Source organism: Tauraco erythrolophus, chromosome 8, assembly GCF_009769465.1.
Source record: "Tauraco erythrolophus isolate bTauEry1 chromosome 8, bTauEry1.pri, whole genome shotgun sequence".
NCBI classification, from domain to species: domain Eukaryota; kingdom Metazoa; phylum Chordata; class Aves; order Musophagiformes; family Musophagidae; genus Tauraco; species Tauraco erythrolophus.
In genome coordinates this window covers 23,818,403-23,841,810 of record NC_141472.1, presented here as the reverse complement: position 1 = coordinate 23,841,810, position 23,408 = coordinate 23,818,403, and the positions used below count along the sequence as shown (strand labels likewise).

Genomic DNA, 23,408 nt, shown 5'->3' with positions numbered 1-23,408 from the left:
AAGAAGTAATGAAAAGGTTAAAAATACTAACTAAACATAATCTAATAAAAAGAAGTCTTCTCCCTTTCATTTTTAAACATAAAAACTGGCAATCATATCAATTCAAAGTCAAATATTTACTCAAGAAAAAAAGCAATAAACTCTTATTCCATAAATTTAAAAAAACACTTCCAAATAACAACTTCAATGGTCTTGAAATGGGATTTTACTTCTCTAAGTAAAGGGAAAAACGAGAACTGGAATTATGTTCCAGAGTTACATTTTCAAAATAAATTTGAAGTATTTTATTAACTTTCATTGTTTTAAAATAGAACATGTTTAAACACGCATAATAATGCACAAAGGCAGGTTACCTATTTAGGCTTAAGTACTGTAAGGAAAACATAGCTAAAACCTCAAAAATAAAAAAAGGCCATAAAACACCCATTACTATACAGATTACTTCTATAGGAAGCCTATGAACCTCACAGAACATTAAATTATTACGCACAAGAAAAAAGGTCTGAAGTACCATGGAGCAAGACAGGAATCACATACTGCTTGTAACGCTGACCAGCATTACAGCCCTGCTGGCTTCCTTCCCAGGCTGTCTCTAAACAGATGTTTTGAAGATGATCTACAAACTTACTTTAAGGACAAATAGCCTGTTTTGCACTTTAAAGTGAAATGCTGCTTCTCCTCAAACTGAAAACAAAATCAGGCAAAGCCCACGCGTTCACAATAATGCACACAATACTTAACTAGCCGAACACAGTATGTGTAGAATACCTTTGAATAGTTATGCGTTTTGATTAAGGCTTTTCCAATTTTACTTGCTAAAGCTGGATCTTTTGGACTTTTCTTCAAGGCCTGCTCATAGACTTCTATGGCTTCATCAGGCTTCACAGTAATAGATAAAAAACAGAGATTAAGGTAAAAAGTGTATGAAGAAAACAAAATCTGGTAACACCTCCAAGTACTACTGGTCCATAAGCTACAATGCTTCCAGGAGAAGAATGGTCACTATGAAATTGCAGGAAGCATAAAGCCCATGTAAATTTACATTTCCATGCTAAAATACGATGTGGAGAGAACTTGGCAAGCAAGTGAGTTTGAATTAACCTGATTCTTTTTCCACTGAAATGTCTCTACTACTATTTTCACTAGTTAACAAACTTATGCAAACTAATTAGTGGGGATGATCATCCATTTCTCTCCTCTATCCATGTTATAGCAGATCTAAACAAATTCCTTTATGCTTCAGTAAGGAGAAAACTACACACAAACATTAATAAGTAGACAACCATTAATCACCTACAGACCCCCAAACTAGTAATCTAAACTATTAGTTGTGTGTCCTAACCCAGTTTCTTCTTTCAAAATATGAATTTAAATAAGCATCCTTCAAATGCCTATGTGCGCTTGACTACATTGTTTTCTACAAATACTGAATAACATTTCCAGTTCATGAAGAAAGCAAAGGATGTAAAAATTGTATAGGAATTCAATAATTTAAAATTTTTAAATAAAACTTTCAATGTGAGAACTAAGTTACCTAGAATTATTCTAAGCTTCAGAACTCTTCTAAACATCTCCAACTTCTTGCTGAATTGAATTTAGCTCTCGCTTTAAATTTTTCTTAGCCTTATGGGTCAGTTTTCTTCTAGATAAAATTCTTTCCTTGACTTTAATCCAGTCATTTATTAGAAGAGATGCATTTTCAACAGCTTTTTCTTTGAACTTAGAACAGTTGCATTCCTAGCCAGTAATTATGATTTTTTACATCCTAAAGTAGTTTCTATTTGCCAACTACCAATCAATATGAGTCAGCATGCTACATTGTCTCAACTTGCCAAAGTCAACCAAGGACTCAATCATTCTATTCATCTCTAGCAAGCACTTACCTCTTGAATATTCATGTATGCATCACCAAGAAGAAGAAAAGTATGAGCACTTGGTAGTTTTTCTACCAGATCTCTGGAAACAGAAGACAGAACCTTGCTCAATATTTAACATGTCAATACTGGTATCTAAACAACAACAAATAGGGCACAACAATTTTATCCTCTGCAGATTTTAGTTTTTACTTCTGAAAATAAAACAAACAAAAAAAATCTGAGATCTTTCCAAAATAGGACTTCCAATTATTCTTTTAAATGTTACAACACTTATCAAAATGAATTCATTATGTTACTAAATATTTCTGATTTATTGTAGTAGAAAGGAAAAAGAAATGAGCTCCTCATGCTACCATTAAACATCTAGGAAAATATACACACACACTCCCCTCCTCCCCCACAAATTTTTACCTATAGCAGCCGGCATATAACTTCTTATCTTTCCTGTACTGAAGATAAATATCTGCCATTTTTTCTTTAGCTTGTACAAAATAAACCTGTTCAGGTGTAATATTTCGGAGCATAGTCAAGGCTCGTTCGACATCTCCTTGAGCAATTGCCAGATCTGCATTTGCAATCTCAATTCTTACTTCCTCAGGAGTTCCAGAAAATTCATTAATGGCATCTTGCAGTATTATAGCGGCTTCATGCTACAAATAATAAAACTAATAGAATTAATGTATTTCCTATTATTGAACAGTCAAAAATAAAGACATCATAAGCAAATGAATGCCTGAGGGCATTACACAAGCCAACTAAAATAACCCCCAAAAAAGCCCAAACCATAGTATCCATTTGTTTTGCCAAAACATTTAAAATGTTTTTTCCTCTTGACTTTGAAAATAAAATGTATGTGATGTGAACTACCAGAAAAAGTTTTAGTAGAGAAAATAATATATGTGTTGCATATATACAAGCAGATGCCCAAAATTCAACCGGAGAATGCCTTCAGCACCTTGCTCTACCCAAGTCCTGCTTTGAGCAGGATGACCTCCAGAGTTCGCTTCCAACTACACAACTGTATGGCTTCTCTTACATTCTTAGACATATCTAGTGTCCTACTGTTTATTGAGATACAGCTTAGAGTATGGATGCTGCTATACAAAGCTAAGGACACGATCCAAAAATATGTCTAATAGCATTCTGACAGTAAAACAGGAATCTACATGCCAGCAAACGTACATCAACAGTATCTCCTCCTCAAAATTAAAAGGGGTTATACAGAGTCAAAATTGAGCACCTGCAAGTAGATTTTTTTTACTCTGTACAATTTGAAGTACAAGCCGTCAAGTCAGCTATTAACATCTTGGAAATTTTACCAAGCAAATCTTCTTGGTAAAAGAGGTGATGGTTTTCTATGCTGAACTAATGAGGACAGACCTTTCTGTTAACGGGAAGAGGAAATTCTTTTCAGAATGTATTACACCTTAACAAGTTTGCCATCTTACCGGTTCTCCATTCAAACGATGAGCTTCTACTAATTCTAGGAAGACTGACACACGATCACTTGCATCAATCTGAATTATTTTCCCTTTAGTTTTTGAGGAAGTTGTAGGTTTTCTCATTCCAGGCAAATTCTTTGCCATCTGTAAGGTCTTAATAGCTTCTGATAATTCTCCCATCTTCTTCTGGGTTTGAGCCTTAATTAAGTGATAAACAGGATGTTCTCTCACCTAAAAAAACATAACGAGATAAGGAGTTTCCAAATTTTACTTTATGCATAGTATTCAAACCCCCTGAAAGACTTTTTTTTTTAGCATATTGATTTCAGTTCCTTCTTTCCTCTAAATATACCCGATTTCTATTTCAGTAATTTACTTATGAAAATATTATAATTTTCAAAGAGTATGCGAACTAGTAATTAAGTAAGTTTTTTAATTAAAAAAGGAAAAGCTATTAGTGAGATAAGACTCTGGGATATAAAAACATTCCTTACAGCATTATTTGAAACTAGACTGAATTTTAAGGGATTTTGAGCATCTCCCACACTGCTGTATACAGACTTCATCAGGCTATTAACTAAAAGAAGTATACAATCATTATTTGGCACAAGTCCTGCCTGCCATTTCTCCACCTTCTTAAAAACGTACTTCACATGAAAAGGAAATATCAATAAGGGCAACGTAACTGTGTATAAAGCTGCAAGACCCTCAGTATCTCCTAACTAAGTAGTTAATCTAAAGCTTTCTTTTGAGAAAAGCTACCATTTCTTCTGTAGTCCAAAAAATTTTCAATATGTTGTAATAAAGAGTCATAAAACATTCAGTTTAAAAGTTATTATATACCAAAACATACAACTTCAGACGACTGACTGAATAAAATGGTTTCATTCTTTTGTCCAATTTACCTCAAAATTGTAGCTCAGACAAAGTTCCAAGGATTGAGAACACAGTTTAGTATGGTTTTGAGCCAAATACACCTGGGCCATCAGTAAGTGTGCATCTGCGTAAGAAGGATTCCTTTCAAGACAGTACTGTAGATTACGATGGGCTCCTTCAATATCCCCTAGGAAGTTAAAAAAAGGAAAGTGATAAGTAGCTGATATGAAATAGAGAGGTTATAGAGTGTTTATTAATTATTCACCAATTTTATAATTTGTTGTTTTTTAAAATAAATGTGAGCATTTAGTGAATAAACTCATATACAAAGTTCTATGTGGCTATGAAATAAAATCAAAACCAGGTCAAAGGTGAGATGTTTTCCCATTGTTTTATCTATAAATCATTCAATAAGTGATCTTTTTTGGAAGCAATACATAAAAAACCAACATATTTATGTGTCTGTACAACTAAGATATGCTGATATAAATCACAAAAAAAGGCAGTGCAAGTGCTCTTCACTTAGCTATAATGCAGTGTTCTGCAGTGAAAGAAAAATATTTATTATAATTTTAAAATGTGAAATTATTTTTTTATATTAAAGAAACTAAAGAAGTGGAGAGCTAACTATTACCTGACAAGTATTTAACTTTTGCAACTAAAAAGACAGCTTGCTGAAGACCAGGCACAGTTTTCACCACAGTTTCGAGAACAGAAGCACAGTGCTTGAGAAGCGGTGAAGGAGACTGCCCAGGACTTGCAGGCTAGGAACAACAACAGCAAAAACCCAATAAAAACCAAACACCACACTAAACAAAACACAACAGTTCAGTTGACAGGTTTTTGACTTAGATTTCATTTTAGGTCTGTGCTTCATTTTAAACCCAAATGAGCAATAGCTAAGTGTTGTTATTTTCTTCAGCCCAAAAAGCTGAAAGCTGTCATTATGAAGAAATATAAAAATATGTTTTAAATTTAAGGGGGCAACTTCTTGATATCAGAAGGAACACAAGACAGCTTCACGGACTTCAAGAATGATAAAACACGTGACGAGCTGAAGAGTCAGTCCATAAACATTTGGCGACATACTCTGAATTACCATGCCAACTCATCCGATACAGTGGTAACATGAAGTAAATTTCAAGAGATCTGAAGTGGGAATGAATGACCAGGATGAGCAAAGGTTTTGGCCTTATCCCACCTACCCTCACTCCCTGTCACGGAACATACCCATACTGCTAGCAAGAAAACCCGAAAATAGCAGCTAAGAGCGAGCTACTTTCATGTAAACTGCTAGTACAATGTACCACATTTTAGTTGCTCATTATCAGAAGCGTTGCTCATCTCCCTCTATTACTTTAGCTAGTCGATAAATAAAACAGGAAAAGGCTTCCCACTGGGGAAGCAGTAATCCTCCACTATCACAGTGGAAGCCTCCACCACCTGGCTAAACTCACTTTCTAATATCACCAACTCCTTTTTGAAATAAGGAGATAATGAAACTTTAGCTTAAACTTAAAAGCTTATCTTTTCTTTTACAAATCTTCTATAGACAATAGTTCAGGAAAAACAGTTCTCATTCCAAATTAAAAATCATTATCACCATTAAGTACTTCTGGAACACACCCCAGGGAAATCTTAAGACAAGATAGTACCTCATAGAATGACACCTCTTATTTATCTCCACCGGTGACATGAAATGGTCATTGCTACTGATGCTGCAGACATTCAAGCATTGCCAGTTCATTATAGACTGGGGGACAGATCACAACAATGCTAAACTACTTGTTTGCCTGGTAGATTTTAAAACTGTACATAAACAAATATTTATGGGAAAGTTCCATAATTAGGCTAGAAATCCACTAATGACAGGATAAAAAAAAATTCATCTCCCAGCTATTTCAGATGAATAATCTATTTAAGGAAGACATTTTTTAAAGAAGCTTGAAACGTGTTTCTTTTGCTTGAGAGATGTCAGATCCCTATTCTATTTATTAAGTTCTACATTCCCTTGTTGCCAAAATGAGTACAAGCAAATTCAGTCAGAGAAAACTAGTCGTCTAAGTAAGTGAAAGTTTTCTTTGGAATAAGTAACAATAATATTAAGTAGCAGCATTTCACTGATTTTTATCAACACACAAAAACTGACGTGAAGAAACAACACCTGTATGCTGAAAAGATATTCTGAGCTGACAAAAATATTTCAAGAATAGGATCATCAGTGTGAACATTCTAGTTTCACATTGAGATAGCACTGTTCACTGTATTGTTATAGTTTCCTGATCAAAAGAGATACTAAAAAAGTACAAATACACACATATAATGCATTAAAGAAATATCCCAAGTTTCCTCAGGTGTCGTTATTGCAACTTCCTCACTTCACAAAAGATGTATTTTCATAGTTATTTTGATTAAATAGTGGTATAAAATCTTAAAGCACACTTCAAATAAACTCCACTTTTAAGAGAGAAAATTTTCTGCATTTCTGCTTCATGATTAACTGATCTCAAAATGAAATCCAAGAAAAATTTCCATTTTCAGACAGATGTGATTTACAGCTGCTTACCTGTGCTGGGCAAAAATTAAGATATTCCCTAATGATTTCTAGCAAGAAATCAGGGTTTAGCTTTTCAAAATATTCCACACCAAGAGGAAAACCATGCAAAGATGAAAAGTGAGTATCCAGAACATCATTCAATAAGGCAATAATTTCTTCTTGTCTCTTACATTTTTTCATAGCTAGGAGTGCATGCAGGAAAGATAATTCCTACAGGGAAAAAAAAAAAAAAAAAGAAATAAAACATTCTCCATACTCCAGATACGTTCATCTGTTACTCATACAATACTTCGTAATTATTGTTAGCCATTGCTTCTTTATATTTAGGGATACTGTAATTTTACTATGTTCACTGTAAGTGACACTGCTGATTAGTATATCAATGCACTCTAACTTGTGCAAGAAGCTCTAAATTTTTCTGAGCACAAAATCCCAAAAATAATCAATATGCCTCCCTTCCTGACATTTCAAACTTGTTGTCAGAGATAAAGCACTGCAGGAAGGCAATGATGTTTTTGCTCTGCAAGCAAACAGCCTTGTGTTACAAAGTTAGGCAACATTAACTTCAATTGCTATGAAGAAAAACTGAAATTCAGATTTAATGGTACTCTGTTAAGAATGCTCTGCTCAAGTGACTGAAATATAGAACATGAAGTAGCTAGTAGATCACAATTTACGTTTTAGTCAAAGTATTTTAATGAAAGAAGATGTCTCCTACCCCAGATTTCCCAATGGACTGTTGAATTTCATTAAGAAACTCCAACTGCTGCTCTGCGTCTTCTAATTGCCCTTGTATTAGCTGACAACGGATAATTCCTGTAACATATTTAAACATTTTATTGCAGATTCGTCTTTCTATCAAACACATGCTTTGTTTTCCAGAATTAACCTTTCCTCTTCTCAGCTTCTTCACGAAGTGGTAATACGAGAAGAAAAAAATAGATCAAGAGTTACTGTAGTGCAGATTTTGTGTACTTAGAAATACCAAGACAGATGATGCACAATTGATATATTAATATATGCAATGCTATAAAGTGGTTTCACAGAAAGATCTCGTTCCTTATATTACAAAGTTTAAAACAGTAAATCTTCAACTAGTTCTAGACTAAGCAGAAGCATCATAAAGCTTGGCTTCTAAATTCGTAACAAATATAAAAAGCAAAATGAAATTAAATCCCTCTCCCCCCTCAACCAGACACACAAACCACTCCGACTCTCTAAACTTTTTCACACTGTTTTAAGTTTCAGATCAGAAGGCAACAGCATAATCAAGGGAAAAAAAAAAGCAGGGGAAAATCTGTGATGCAAGTATGCCATATTTACTCTCCATTTTCTGTACAGCAAATGGACTTCATCAAAAGTAACTTTTTTTTTTTTTTTTTACACAAAGAATATAACATGTACATCGAAAGTATCAGACGTTTTGACTTGATTATGTTTTTTAAACTAATTGAGACACATATGTATCCATGGACAGCTTGTTCTATCAACTGTCCTTGAATTTTTTTCTTGTAGCACCTAAGACTTCTCTAGTCCTTGGGCACTACAGAAATAAAATTTAAAAAAAAAAAAAAAAAATACAGCCATATCTCTATCCTCACCATTATTTTGGGAGTTCTGAAAGATATATCCAGTAAGGAGAAACTGTTGCTACAAGGAAGACAGCATAACATGAATCAGGAAGTACCGCCCAAAGCTCTAGATCTTCCTAGTAGCAGCAGTAGGAAAACTTGATCAAAAAAAGCATCATTTATGTCTTAAGACGAGTAAAAATCAAAATAAAGTGTAATATCTTACCAGTTAGTGCAGAAACACTTGTTTCATCAAGTGTCATAGCAGTCTGGTACCATTTTAAAGCTTCTTTCACTTTCCCTTGTAAAATCATTTGGTAGCCAAGCTCAGTAGCAAATTCTCCATTGTTGGATTCCAAATCAGATGCTCTTTCAACTAAGGTTTGTGTACGTTGAAGGATGAGTTGGTTTCGGCCACACTAAAGGTAAGAATAATCTTTAAACCTTAAGTTTTTCTTCTTTTTCAGATTCACTTGGAAAACCACACTGAATATTGCTGTAACAGTTAAGGCAACAGCATCTTATATGAAACTAATATAATATTTAGTAATTCTATAAAAATTGTGACAATAAAGCGTACTGGATCCAAACATAAATACACAATGCTATACAACAAAGGAATAGTTGATAGTTGCTTTGAATGCTTCCTTAAAACGATTCTGATAAATACAAAGATTAAAGAAACCTTCAGTTTCAAGGCTATGCAATTAACTTACATTAAGAAAATAGTTGGTAGACATTTGAGAGTATTTTCATTGGAAACCTGTTTCTCATTTAAAAGCAAGCAGTAAAAATATTTTTGGAAATGAGATGGCTTAAGTATTGTAATTCATACTGAATGTAAAACTTGAAACATGTAGTTACCAAAGTCTACACAAGGTAATCTGCAATGTTCTACTTTTTAGTAAAGATTTCACATCTGTCTACCAGAAAATAAAACAAAAACTAGGATATATATATAGTTGTATGCTGCTTCAGAAAAAAGTATACTCACTGTTCTACTGAAAGCTAAAGCCATTTTACAGAAGAGCTGTGAATTACGTGGTTCTAACCTGTCCAGTGCTTCAATTAGGTCTCCCAGTCTTGCTGAAGCCTTGGGGAAGAAGGAGTAACATAATAAATAACAGGAAGAACAAACAGATTAGGACAATTGAATAGTGTTCACTAAAAACTAGTCACATATTTTACTATACAATAATATATTGAAATTTAAACTCAGAAATTTTCAGGGCTAGGATTTAGATTTATTTTGGAATTCCTAGAAAAATACTTTGGAATAGTAAAGTAACAATAAAGTAGGTCATGTGTCCTCTATACATGCTCTTAAAAAAGTGAAACACTTGAACTGAATCTGATATACGAAAAGTCCACAAAGCAAGATGGTCTGAGGAATCCCTGATCTGTGAATCTTGCTCGGGCTTCATTGTGATATAGACACACATGCTCAAAACCAAAACATTTCCAGACGCTCAGGCTTTTAACATTACAGTTTCACAAACCACCTAAGGTATTTTAGACGTTTCTGGGGTTACAATAATGAGGTGCATGGAGCTTTTAAATACAACTGTAAATGTAGACACTAAATAATGTTTAAATCTCATCAGGTTTTTTAATTTTTCCCAGACACGGGTTTGAGTCACATGTGACTTTTCACGCCAGAATCTTTTGTTTACTCCCTACTACGTCCAGCAAGTTTTATTTCTGAACAGGTTTATTGAATCAAAGTTTGCAACTGTTACTGTTTCTCCGTATTTCCTATGATTGTGCATAAGTTAAGACTTAAATTTGATTATAAATACACTAAAGACTACAGATTTCTTCTCAATAACTAAAAATGTGTTAAACAACCTAAAATACTTTTTCCTCTCGAACTTGAAAAAACCTACAAAACACTGAAAACAATTTACTTTTTTTGCGAAATTTCCACTTAAATTATACCAGCATTTTTACATAATGAGAAAGATATTTTAACATAATGTTTTTTCATGACAGTTTAGATAATGTATCTCAAAATTTCCTGGAAAAGGGCACGAGCACCATATGTACAAAATACATGCATATATCCCTGTGCAGAAAAGTATCTTGGGAGTAGAGGAAAAGTTAAAGAGAATTCTTAGAGTTAAAAAAAAAAAACAGTAATTGTCAAAAAAGGGGGAACATAGCATGGTAACATCGCAGACTGTTGTTAAGTGACTACAACCCCCTTCCAAAAATGCATCCCTACAAGACCTTGTTATTTCCCTTATTTCAATTAATAAAATACTTAAAATTAATAGAAGGCTTACAGTAACTTATCAATTTATAAAAAGAGCATTTAAACAACAGAAGACTACTTTGATGATTCAGATCAACATGATTCAATTAACTGTTTGGATGAGACTTCTGTTTGGCTTCATTCCTGTTCTCTGGAAAGATGGAGGTAAAAAATTATGTCAAAAAATTGGCATCCAGAAAACACCACAACAATAAGCTAAAGCAGTCATTTGAGTCAAAATAGGTGAATACACCTCTTCCTGCAGATAAAAAGTGTAGCACAGGACCAGACAAAGTATATGAGGAGAAGATATAAATAAGATAATTCATGTGCAATCTAGTCCCTACAAAGGCTGTGTTATGCTCAACAGTCTACTACTAAAAAGACTCACCTCAGATATATTTCCTTCCCTGCACAGATAATGCAGAGCCTCCATTCTTATGGCTTCTAAATTGAGGCCATCTATCTGCAATAATCTAAAGCCAAACAAAAGGTGAATGTAAAGAAACCAAAACAAAACCTTTGCTCAATCATCTGTTTTACCCTAAAAGGGGAATAAGATAACTTGTACTGTATAGTCATTAAGTCATAGCTCTCAAATGAAAATACAGCTTTGTTACTTCATGCCTGTCTCAAAAAAGGTCCTCTTCCATCCTAATTAGATTCACATATTGATGTAGTATCCTCACAGAACTGAAAGGCTGGGTTCTAATAAAACTTAACTTAGTTTAATTTTAAAAAAAAAGCAAACTGATTTAACTAATTAAAATTCACTAAAAATTGATGGAAACCTATCTAATTTTGTTTCAAAGTGTTCTTACAGTGTAAACATGGCAAGAACACAATTAGTGGTATGCTACTTCATACTCAACCTATGTGCGGTTTCAACTGCCTGCTCCCAGTCCTGCAAGGCCAGTTGTAGCTTCATTTTCTTTATGAAAGCAGGAATGAAGTTTGGAAAGTTTGCAATTATCTGGTTCACAGTTTCCAGAGCTCCTGAATAATTCTGTCGGACCTCAAAATACTGTGCCTAAGGGGAGAAAGAGAAGTCACATAAAAAGCCCATATGCTCACATAGGTGAGAATATTCAGAATACTCAGAAGTTCTTTCACACAGAAACCAGGAAAAAGAGCTAGTGAGGGGAAAAAAAAAAAAAAAAATCTTTCTTTAAGTAATAGTTTTACCTCAGCATCAACCACAACTACAGCAACTGCAACAATCAAATAGCAAACCTGGTGTGTGTGGTAAGCACTCTGTAACAAAGGTAACTGCAGTTCAGCATTTACAAGTTACTAGTCAGTTACAAGCAAGAAAAAGACAGAGGGATGTAGCTGAAGAGTAAAATTGTCTTCGGTTTCAATTAACGGCGTATAAAGCATCTCACAATTTTAGGATATTGAACACAACCCACAGATTAAACATTTTTCAAGCCCTGAGGTACGTGCCGTCTGAAAACCCACACTCAGTAGGTCACTGCTGTTGCCAGAATTAACAATTTTTTAATTGTAAAGCAATTTTCAAGGTACTCCAAACACAAAACTACTTTAGAAGTATCAAGTACCATAGTTTTAAATGAATTTGAGTAGAAATCAACTTAGCGCTTAAATCCTCTATTTTGCTTTGATGCTTAAAATTTACTTACTGTATTCCAGGTGACTGCATGTATACCGTTTTACTTCATATTTTTGAGACACAGATGGTGCAAACATAGTAGTTTCTGAGAGTTAATTTCTTAAGCCATAGCAAGATAGCTGTCTGTCTAAAATCTAATTGCAGTAAGTAAATTTGATATACACTGGTAATGGAACTCAACTGTCCACATACAGCCAAGCACACATGCCTAATCAAATGCTATTGTGCAAACTCTCCTGAACTTTAGTCTTCTTATTTTCATTGAAAATTTTTTTCTGCGTTTAGCTTTAGAACATTAACCAAACATTATATTAATAAGTAATAATACCTGTGATATACAGAAGTAGTATACTCTGAAACATAAAAATGTGTAAACAAAACAATTCATGCCATTCCCTTAATGAAATAAAATCAAAATGAACACTTAAAATAGACTAATGATGATTAAAAAAAAGAGTGTTAACAATGTTCACAGATGATCACAGTACTACTTTTTTTGCCATGCCACACTGCAATTCTGTAATGTGGATGGATATCCTGTGTAAAAAGGAAGAAATCATGCATATATTTACATTTTCAGATGATTTGAAACCTCATTTCTTACATATAAATACATGAGTAAAAACAGTTTTTCTTGTGTACATAGTAAAATCATAACCTCAACATACATTTAGACTAATTGCATTTAATCTATACCTTTCTGTTTCACATTGATGGTTAATGGATCCTAAAGTATCATCTGGTAGCTAAATTTTATTCCAAGGAAAAAAAAAAAAAAAAGAATAAAGTGCAGCATTTTAAGTGCATTTAGTCAGGCATTTAGTCGTGCCTGACTAACTTGGTGGCCTTTTACGATGGGGTGACAGCATCGGTGGACAAGGGTCGACCAATGGATGTCATCTACCTGAACTTGTGGCAAAGCTTTTGACACTGTCCCGCACGACATTCTTCTCTCTAAATTAGAGAGTCATGGGTTTGATGGATGGACCACTCGGTGGATAAGGAATTGGCTCAATGGCCGCACTCAGAGAGTAGTGGTCAACGGCTCAATGTCCAAGTGGAGACCGGTCACAAGTGGCGTCCCTCAGGGGTCCGTGTTGGGCCCGGCCCTCTTCAACATCTTTGTCGGTGACGTGGACAGTGGCGTGGAGTGCACCCTCAGCAAGTTCGCCGATGACACCAAGCTGTGTGGTGCCGTCGACACGCTGGAAGGGAGGGATGCCATCCAGAGGGACCTTGACAGGCTGGAGAGGTGGGCCCGTACCAACCTCATGAAGTTTAACCAGGCCAAATGCAAGGTCCTACATCTGGGTCGTGGCAATCCCAGGCATAAATACAGACTGGGTGGTGATTGGATCGAGAGCAGCCCTGAGGAGAAGGACTTGGGAGTACTGGTGGACGAGAAGCTCAATATGAGCCGGCAATGTGCTCTTGCGGCCCAGAAGGCCAACCGCGTCCTGGGCTGCATCAAGAGGAGCGTGGCCAGCAGGTCGAGGGAGGTGATTCTCCCCCTCTACTCTGCCCTCGTGAGACCTCACTTGGAGTACTGCGTCCAGTTCTGGAGTCCCCAACATAAGAAGGACATGGACCAGTTGGAGAGGGTCCAGAGGAGGGCCACGAAGATGATAAGAGGGCTGGAGCACCTTTCCTATGAGGACAGGCTGAAAGAGTTGGGGCTGTTCAGCCTGGAGAAGAGGAGGCTCCGGGGTGACCTTATAGCGGTCTTCCAGTACCTCAAGGGGGCCTACAGGAAAGATGGGGAGAGGCTGTTCAGGAGGGCCAGTTATGATAGGACAAGGGGTAATGGTTTTAAAATAGAGGGAGGTAGGTTCAGGTTGGATATTAGGAAAAAATTTTTTACTATGAGAGTGGTAGAACACTGGAACAGGTTGCCCAGAGAGGTGGTGGATGCTCCATCCCTGGAGACGTTCAAGGCCAGGTTGGACAAGGCCCTGAGCAACCTGATCTAGTTGGAGATATCCCTGTTCCTTGCAGGGGCGTTGGACTAGATGACCTTTGAAGGTCCCTTCCAGCCCTAACCATTCTATGATTCTATGATTCTATGAAATACAGATGTGAAGGAAGAAATAGTTATCAGCTCCAGTTCATCAAAAAAACAAAAAGGAAATTCTATTTAGTGAAGCAATATCCCACTGCAGCAATGTTTTATACTACAGAAATGTAATAATACAACAAGAACACTCCAGAAATTAAAAATTATGTATATAGTAACAGACACAGTGTACCATTACTGCAAGCCACGCATGCTCCTTTATCTTAATCTACAAAGAAAGTAAGGCAGCTTACAAGCCTTGGCTACTTGTTGAAATTAACTACAAACTATTTAAAATGGGCTATCTACCACAGGAAGCAGAAATGTCAGGTATATTTTTATTGTGCTAGTAATCAATTTGTGTGATAACTGTTCTATATTCCTTAAAAATTTCATACATCAATACAAATTTAATTTCTGTCTTTTTCTCAGAACAAAAAGAGTATGACTGAGCTATATTTCTACTCCTTGGACAAGCTCACTTATCATAGACAACTCTTCTCAGCATCTCTCTAATTACTCTACAAGACCAATATGACATTTAGGAAGTGTTAAAATCATGCAGTAAACTTACTTTCCCAAGCAGAGCAAAAACATCAGTGCCTTCCTGCAGTGCCTCATCAAAGTATTTCACAGCTTTTTTAATGTGAGTTTCTTTCCCACAGGTGAGATCAAGCCATGCTTTCAAGATCAACCCCTGTAAACAAAATATAAATTTGAATTCTTCATTAAATAGGTAGTAAGAAAGTATACTAGATACAGTAATAAGTGGAAATAACCTAAAAATAAAATAGGACTTGAAGTATCTATTTTTAACTGTTTTAAAAAAAACTATATATATTTGAAATGATAACCAGTCTACAGCATAACCTAATATTAGCAATTCATTCCAGCATTAAATTAATCAAATAATATATTTACTTACAGGATTAAAAAAAAAATGGCACTGAACTAGCCTAACATGCTCAGCAGACAGACCAAAACCTTGCAGAAGTGAGTGTATAAGACAGTAAGAACATTTTCTGTAACGTTTCTGCAGAATACTTTCTTAAGATTATATTTACACAAGACACTGAGAAACATGAGGTGTTGAAAAAGGAGAGAAACTTGTTTTTTTCTTCTACTGTTTGACTAAAAAGAAAAACCTGTAAGGGCAAAGATCTGTTTCCCAAATCCTCAACAGTATTATATAAAAAAAAAAAAAAATAATAGTACTTAGAACTTTTAAAGGTGAAATGTGTCTTTTCATTGAAGGAATTATTACTTTTAATTAAATAATTGTATTTCTCTTATGTGTTTCTGACATTAACTACAGCTTAAGTAAATCAAATCTATTTTGAAGTGCTGGATTATTTAACCAAATTATAACTGCCATCCAAACAAAAATTTAAAGTATAAATTATCACTAGCTCTTTTGTAACAAAGTTAAAGAAGCGAGTGATGTATTTAAAGCTCAAAGGCTAGTAAAAGAGTCATATTGTGTAACTGCTAACAATCAGGGTTCTAATTTTGTTATGCAACAGAAACTGGCTGAAATTCATATACTCTATATAAGGAGTACATAAATTAACTTATCAAAACGAATCGTATATACTAAGCAAATCATATTTCACTAAGTTTAAGCACCCCTAACCACCTCCCCAAAAAATCTTAAGTACAGGTAACTTTGTACTCTAAAACTAGGAAAAGACATAAACATAAGTGAACTTTGCAAAAAAGAAAACTACTTGTTTTCCATATATTTAAATGCTAATGCACATTTTTATTTATGTGCATGTCTCTCTGTAAAAAAAACACAAACAAATAATTAGTTCAAATCTATTAAATACCTCAGCTGGAAATATTTCCTACTAAGCAACATTCCCAAATAGTGTCTCTAAAAACCAAAAACAAGCAAAAATACCCCAACTACGACAGTTTCAAGAAGCAAAGGAAAAAAAAAGTTACCTCTTTACCACCACCAGAAACTTTGATCATTCTATCAACATATTCACGGGCTTTGTCCTCACGACCAAGATGCCACAAAAATAAGCCCGCGAAGTACAGAGCCTGCTGTCCTGCTGTTTTACGTTGCTCCTTCATTTTTGCATCCAGCTCTAGAATAGCATCTCGATCTGAAAAGGATTTGTTCAGAGCTTTTGCTGATAGCATCTCAAATTGTTACAGAAGAACAGCACATAAGTTGAGGGTCTCCGAAGCAAACATTCTTTTCTGTATTATATACTGATAAACACACAAGCAATCCCTTCCAATTAAAAATATTAATCAAGTATAGGCATAAAAGACAGAAGAGGGTTCCCATCAACATGGTCATTTGTGCAAGAACCCCGCTATTTGTTTAACCTTAGATTTGTAGCTGAGACTTCTGCCAGATAAATGGAAAGTTGACAATAAGGTTCATGTTTGTACCAGTGTCTGCCAAATGAGTAAACAGTTAACTGTAGAGTAGCCCTAAAATGCTGAATACAAGATTATTTAGCTCCAGGATCCCTTGAAAATGTGTGATGTATTTCTTAACACTAAAGCTCATTTTCTTACATCCTCATTGTTATTGTCAGTTGCTCTCATCGGGTTAATCCCACACACAAATTTCATTTGGTGTGTGGGACTTACTGCCAAATATTTTCTTTTGCTTCTGGTCCTTTTTTAGGAGCCATAAAAATCAAATGTCTCTTACTGCCATGCCTTTCTCAGAGAGTCTTGAAAAGCATGATAATTTTGCTGCCCTGAAGTATTAATCCTCAGGGCCTCAAATTTAAGAGTGATGTCATTAGTCAGAGCTGTTTCACATCATACTGCTTAACAAAACTGCCAGTAACAGTCATAAAACTGCACAGTTATGAAGATACCAGGGCAATAGTTTAATGACAACTCTTTATCTGATAAACCAACTGTGGTTTTGAGAATATAATTCTTAGCAAAATAACCCCATTTTTTAGATTGGAGAAAGGTATACCAACATTCACAAAATTCTTTTCTCCATTTGTAAGGTCAGGGTAACTTGAAAGAGAGAAATGATGTGGCTTTATTGAATTCTTAAATTGCAGATTTGCTCAAAAGTAACGATATCAGACAAGACTGAACAACAATCACAAGGAGCTTGACTCAAGTTTTTTTTTTCTCCCATGAAAGATTTTTCATCATGGTGGAGAAGTCAGATTTTTATTATTTTTTTTTAGTGTTAGTCTTCACAGATTTGTGTTTTGGCATTTTTGTTTACAGTCTTCTTAAGTGTCATTCAATTCGGTACTAGATACTATGTCAAATGCAAAGCTGGAGTATACCTTTTCAAATTAGGCAGAACCTACAGATTTTTCAAATCAGGCAGAGGCTACAACTCTCAGATCTTCACACTCAGCTGTTTAAAATGTGAAGCAGTATTGTCTTAATGAGCATACCTGGATTAGGGCTCTTTCTATGGGCGTAAATCAGAGCCATCATTGTACAAAGTGACACCTCCTGTTTGTTTTTAATAGACTCCAACTGTCGAATACCCTCTTGGATATCACCTAGTGAAAACAAGCACAGAGTAGGCTATAACATTTCTCAGGACAGAGAATATCAGCATCGAAACTTCAATCTGACTTAAATTTTTCCCTAAACCTTTTCTTCTGTGTTTTTGATGTCACTTTCTTCATAACTTCATTATTCACACATCCATTTTCATTTGTTTGTGCAAGTCTTTCAAACAGACACAAAAAAGAAAAAAGCATCTCAATGCAGAGAACTTGAAAGGAGTTATGTGCTAGTTCTGCCAACAGCCATAAAGATGAAAATCATCTTTTTTGTTTTATACAGGGCATTGAGCAGCTCTTTTCACTCCTGTTTCTTTATATAGCCAGAATTTTTGCCTTGTTTATGTGAATCTTGAACATCAACAGAGGAGACAACATCTTGAAAAACAGGAATGTATGACTGTAAAACAAATGAAAAAGCCATGAAGTCTGGGAACAGACATACCACCTCAGAATCTTTTGAATCCCTCCTAGCCCCCTACCACAGCCCTCCTCCACTTCAGGGTATTTGTTAGTGTTCTGTGACATTCTTGAAATACAGATTTGGCTAAATAAACTTCTCAAAACAGTTTAATGCACACAAAGATCCTCCCAATAGGTATTAGCTGTCAGTTCCTCTGAGGCAGAGGGATATAAGAAAGTCAGAAACAGCTGCATGGAAGGGAAGGGATGTTACCTGGAAAAAGTAACTTTATCTTTGTGACACAATGCAATTGGGCCTTTGGGCAGAGCTCCAACTCCCTCCAAGGAACCCGTTTACCTGACACACATTCATGCAACCATTTAAAAAAGGAAAAAAAAAAAAAAAAAAAAAAAAAAAAAAAGTCTCATTATTTTTCACTTCAGCACTGTGTGGTCTGGATCAGTTTCATTCAGACTGGGGTGTGTGGGGGAAGGGCGTGTTTTGGGAGGGCAGCGGAGGGACAGGACACAACCCCCAGCCCCCGGCCCCCATTACCTGCCCTCAGGGCGCCGTAGGCCCGGTAGAAAAGGAACACCGGATCGCTGCCCAGCCGCCGCAGCGCCTCATCCGCCGCCGCCCGGACGTGGTGGAAGTAGCCTTCTTGGCAGTAGTAATTGAGCAGCGCCTGCGGGGGAGGCGGCCTCGGTTCATCGTGCGAACGCTCCACCCCGGGACGGCAGGAGACCGCGCGGCCGCCCCGGACCAGCCCCGTCTGGCCGCTCGCCCTCCCTCCTCGGGCCCCGCCGCCCCGTCCTGCGACTCGCCGCCCGCCCGCTCTCCCACCCGCCGGCCTCCGCCCCTGCGCAGCCTCACGCCCGCGGAGAGACCCGGGACAGGGGAGGGCCCGGCGGCAGCACCCACCTGCTGCACCTCAGCGTCCATCGTTGCTACCCAGCGCAGCGGAAGGGCGAGAAGGAGCCCAGCGGCACGCCGTCATTGGCTGGCCAGCGGCAGGGCCCACCGCCATTGGCTCGGAGGGAAGGGAGGCGGGAGAGACACGGGAAGAAAAACTGGTGAACAACGCCGGAACGTGTCCAGCGGCCCATTGGGCCCTCGGGAGATGGGGGCGGGACGAGGCGGACGGGGGGGCCCTGCCATTGGGTGAGGGGCGGGAGGAGGGGCGGGCTGTGCGGGCCCGCCGGCGCTCCCTCGGGAGTGCCGCTGTCAGTTGCGGCTGTCGCGGTCAGAATGCTAAACGAGAAGCGTTGGGAATTTGCTGATTTTCTTGCTTTTTTCCTGGCTGGGCATATGACTAAATAGCCCCCGCTCCATGTGCTTCATAACGTATCTCAATACTGAACACTTCAAGTTATGTGAAGCTTCTCTGTAGAAATGAAATAGCAACGAGGTAAAATCAAATAAAGGGTTTTTTTTTTTTCTTTTCTTTTTTTTTTTTTTTTCCCCCCTCTTTCTTTCCTCCTAGGGAATTACAGAGTTGCAAAGATGAGTAAAGTTCAGGTTTTTTTCCCCTGGAGGTGAAAGCATCCTCAGTCCTCGTTTCTGCACACCAGAAAAATAATGTTCCTTTAGAACGGCCGGGTGGTTCGTTCAACGAGAAAACCGTCGGAAATGCCATTTAGTACAAGTGGGGGAATCCGTCCTGCGCTGAATTAGTAGGTGAAGCCTGTTCTCCTAGCGGAGTGCTCTCGGAGTAAGCTTTCCTGGCAAATTCATCACGCATGGCACTGATCCGTTGCACACTTCTCATCCTCAGTATCAGGAAGGTACCAAAGCAGTAGTCCATAAACTTATGTGTTTTTCCTTATTGGCCAAGATGATTCCCCAAATTCCCTGCTATGTTTAAGTGATGCTCTACTTGTTTTGTAACGCTTGAAAACCTACCTAGGTATGAGAAACCAGTATTTTGGCGTGGCCATGACCTGCGGTCTGCACTGACAGTGGCATAGTGCTCATTCATATTAGAAGCTATTTCCTTGAGAAAAGCAAAATTTAAAAAGCTGTGTATAAAATATGAAAAAATATTGTTAAATTTACTACCTTATTTTTAAAGCAGTCTGTTATTCTTGTCAGCTTGTGGATAATTCATATCTCTTTTAAGGTAACCTTTTAAGATATATTTTGTCTACATATTAATCTGAAAATACTTATCTTTTCATTTTGACAGTTATGCTTTTCCATCAAAGTTTTAGACTCTTTTTTTATAATGCATTTCAGAACAATTTGAAGGAGAAACATCTTCCTCCCTCAAAAGATTTGTGATGAATTCAGGAAAGGTGCTATGAAATTTTATTTCTGCATTAGCAGCTGAGCAGGCACATGGAATATAATTGCTCATAAACTGGTTTTATATGAAGTTCAGTATTCACTTCTGAGTGTTTTTGTTGTAAGTTGTAGGGGAATGCAATATACAATTGTATAACCATGTACGATGCACATTTTCAGAAATTCACTGAAGCAATTGATAAGGAGTAACTGACAGGCCCACTTTCCAGCTGCATTTGCATTTTTCCATATCAGTATCCACTAATGATAGCTTCTAGGAACATGGTGCTTCCAGAGAGATTCTTAAAAATTCCTGAGGAAAAGACCCATGGTTATTCACTCTGATGCAGATTCATCTTTTTCAGAAATGCCCCTGAATACAAGAGGTTCTGTAATTTGTGAATGGTAACTAGCAAGAATAAACTGGTTCTCATAATCCAAGTTGGGCAATGTCATGTATCTAGTACTATTTTCAGTCCTCTCCTTCTCTTGGTAAACTCATGAATGCTCAGTTCTCATTCCTGTAAATGCTCTGAGCCTCTCCTGGGACACACTCAGGACAGCTCTGGTATTTCACGGATGAGTAGCCCACTGCATGGAGCTGCTGCACCAACTCGTGAAATTACTCAGGGCAGTACTGTTGATACATGCAGAATCATCATGCTTAGTGTCTAACGTGCATTGAATTAGAAATTCCTACTTGGTGACTAACAAGCAAGTCCCAAGGATTTGCTTACATGATAGAATAGTATAGCTGGCTGTAATGGTTTTCAGTATCCTCTCGTTCTGTGGTTTTAGAAGGACACCTTTTTTACATTCATGTCAGATAATAAAGACAAAAGGAACATACAATAAAAAATGTAATCTTTATTATTTTGGCGCATTAATGATGTTCTTTAGCATCAGTTAGGGTAATAGTAGCATTTTCCTGCATGCAGTTCACTAATACAGTATTAGTCAATAATTTTAATAAAAGTAATCTATATTTCATTTTCCTGTGTAAGAAACATAAAATGTCCTGATGTGCTGGATTATACAATTTTGCTACTTTGTTTTTGTGAAAAAATACTGTGGGCCCAAGATAACATTTAGAACTGTTCTAGTGCAGCATGAATAAAAAAAAAAAACCAAAACTGTGAATAAATATGAGAAAAGATTAAGGATTCTGTGAAAGACTGTATCTGAAAACTTATGATGCAGGCACTGCTTAGACATTCAATTTGAACTTTACGCCATTTCCCAACTGCAAAAAAACTTAGATTTTTAGAAGCAAATTATGAAATTATTTCACGGAAATTATTGACATGTTTGCAAGTATTGTAAAAAATAAGAACCTACAGCTATCCGTTCTCTTAGTTATATCTTGTTCTCTGGAGTTCTTCTGTGAAAAAGTGCTATGGACAGAAAGTAACAAAAACGGTATGACATCAACCTGAAGATAAAATTCAGTTCTTGTTTTATGTACATAATGCTGAAAAATAAAATAAAATGATTTTTACAGTATTTATATTTGCTTATAAAATTCTAACATTATTTTCAACAGGTTTAATAGTTTTCAACATGTCTGTACAGTTTGGATATACACTATATGCTTTTCACTGAAAATCCAAAAATGTAAACCAAACAAGCTCCTAAATAGCTGCAAAATATTGCTTAATGGTATGGAGGAATGAGGTCTCGTTGAGTAGTTTATTTAATTTAGCTCTGATGTATGGCTTCCCATATTTAAGAATCCAGGACAGTCAAAGGAACAGCAGCATAGGCAATATAAACATGCATTGATAGCATCCAAACTATCTATAATGGTAGATAATACGTAGTTTTACCTGTTGAATGCTTGCTCGCTACACTTATTGTGGTACATATTTGATGCAATAAATGTGCTAAGATCATTATCTGTTTGCTCAAACATGCACCACAGGTTAAAAATTACTATTTACATAGCAGAGGGCTTTTTATTAACATGTACAACAACATCAACCTTACTGAGAGCTAAAGATGGCTAAACAATACTGCAGGATAAAGCAGAACAACTTTTTAAAGGGCTTTTTTTGATCAATTTGGAGGGCTGAGGCAGATTCATTTAGTATTTGTATGCAGAAAGACATTTGACAACGACAAAATCTGTGACTCCAGACCTAGAAAGACGTTTGCACTTTCTGAAACTTAATGGTCTGTGCAAAAAATAATCTGCTTCTACTGTTCTTGTGAGTTATAGGGGACTTTACAGGTATACCAAGACTTGTTTGGATGTGATACAACATGAATACGTTAATTGAGCACCTCAAAACCTGTTATTCCTTTCCAGAAACACTGTGCTAAAAAAAATCTGTTGTTCTTTGTGACTTAATGTTATTTTCATGCATGGTCTATAAGTGCAGCATGCCTTCATGCAAATCATTTCTGTGTGTATATTAGTCGTATAATAGAACACCTGGCCCTTGTACCTGTGAAGGTGTACTTCATCCCCTTCCCCAATGGAAGCCCCATTTACAAAAATAGTCACATATAATAAACAACATATGAATAAAAATAAGATGAATCCACCAACACAGATTTTGTAAAAATATGATATACGTGGCAGTTGAAATGCAAACAGTGGATACAGTTACCGCATTGTTTTATGCTAAACACACAAATAGTTGGTTTGCACCCCTTTACCTGGTCCCTACAGTCTGAGTAGCCATTTTTTCTCTCCTCTTCAGCAGTGTCAGCTGGTAGTGAGAACAGTAACCTCCTGTCAAGGTTGTTTCCTCCTATCACAGTCACAGTCACTGACGAGGGGTCACTGTCTTTTAATAGGCACTGACCTTTAATGTACAGTATGTTTGTAAAAATTGTCAGTTTGGCATAGACCTCCAACAGGAGTCCTGGTGACACAAACACATGACCTTACAGGCTATGAACTATTTTGCACATAGATGATTTTGCTTGCTATTTGCTT

General features: G+C 36.6%; 1 protein-coding gene across 1 annotated transcript in view; it reads right to left on the bottom strand.

The window, feature by feature from the left end:
• Positions 1 to 19,132, bottom strand: part of TTC21B (tetratricopeptide repeat domain 21B) — a 38,304-nt gene extending 19,172 nt beyond the window's left edge. The window contains exons 1-17 of the mRNA XM_086615417.1: positions 19,103 to 19,132; positions 18,737 to 18,866; positions 17,662 to 17,772; positions 16,211 to 16,377; positions 14,838 to 14,960; positions 11,450 to 11,607; positions 10,969 to 11,053; positions 9,318 to 9,416; positions 8,550 to 8,742; positions 7,471 to 7,568; positions 6,762 to 6,962; positions 4,830 to 4,959; positions 4,225 to 4,382; positions 3,326 to 3,550; positions 2,289 to 2,527; positions 1,884 to 1,956; positions 769 to 879 (exon numbers count right to left, since the gene is read on the bottom strand). Coding sequence (XP_086471543.1) covers positions 769 to 879; positions 1,884 to 1,956; positions 2,289 to 2,527; positions 3,326 to 3,550; positions 4,225 to 4,382; positions 4,830 to 4,959; positions 6,762 to 6,962; positions 7,471 to 7,568; positions 8,550 to 8,742; positions 9,318 to 9,416; positions 10,969 to 11,053; positions 11,450 to 11,607; positions 14,838 to 14,960; positions 16,211 to 16,377; positions 17,662 to 17,772; positions 18,737 to 18,866; positions 19,103 to 19,123 — 2,322 coding nt within the window. The 5' untranslated portion in view covers positions 19,124 to 19,132. The remainder of the gene's footprint in view (positions 1 to 768; positions 880 to 1,883; positions 1,957 to 2,288; positions 2,528 to 3,325; positions 3,551 to 4,224; positions 4,383 to 4,829; positions 4,960 to 6,761; positions 6,963 to 7,470; positions 7,569 to 8,549; positions 8,743 to 9,317; positions 9,417 to 10,968; positions 11,054 to 11,449; positions 11,608 to 14,837; positions 14,961 to 16,210; positions 16,378 to 17,661; positions 17,773 to 18,736; positions 18,867 to 19,102) is intronic.
• Between the last annotated feature and the right edge of the window lie 4,276 nt (positions 19,133 to 23,408).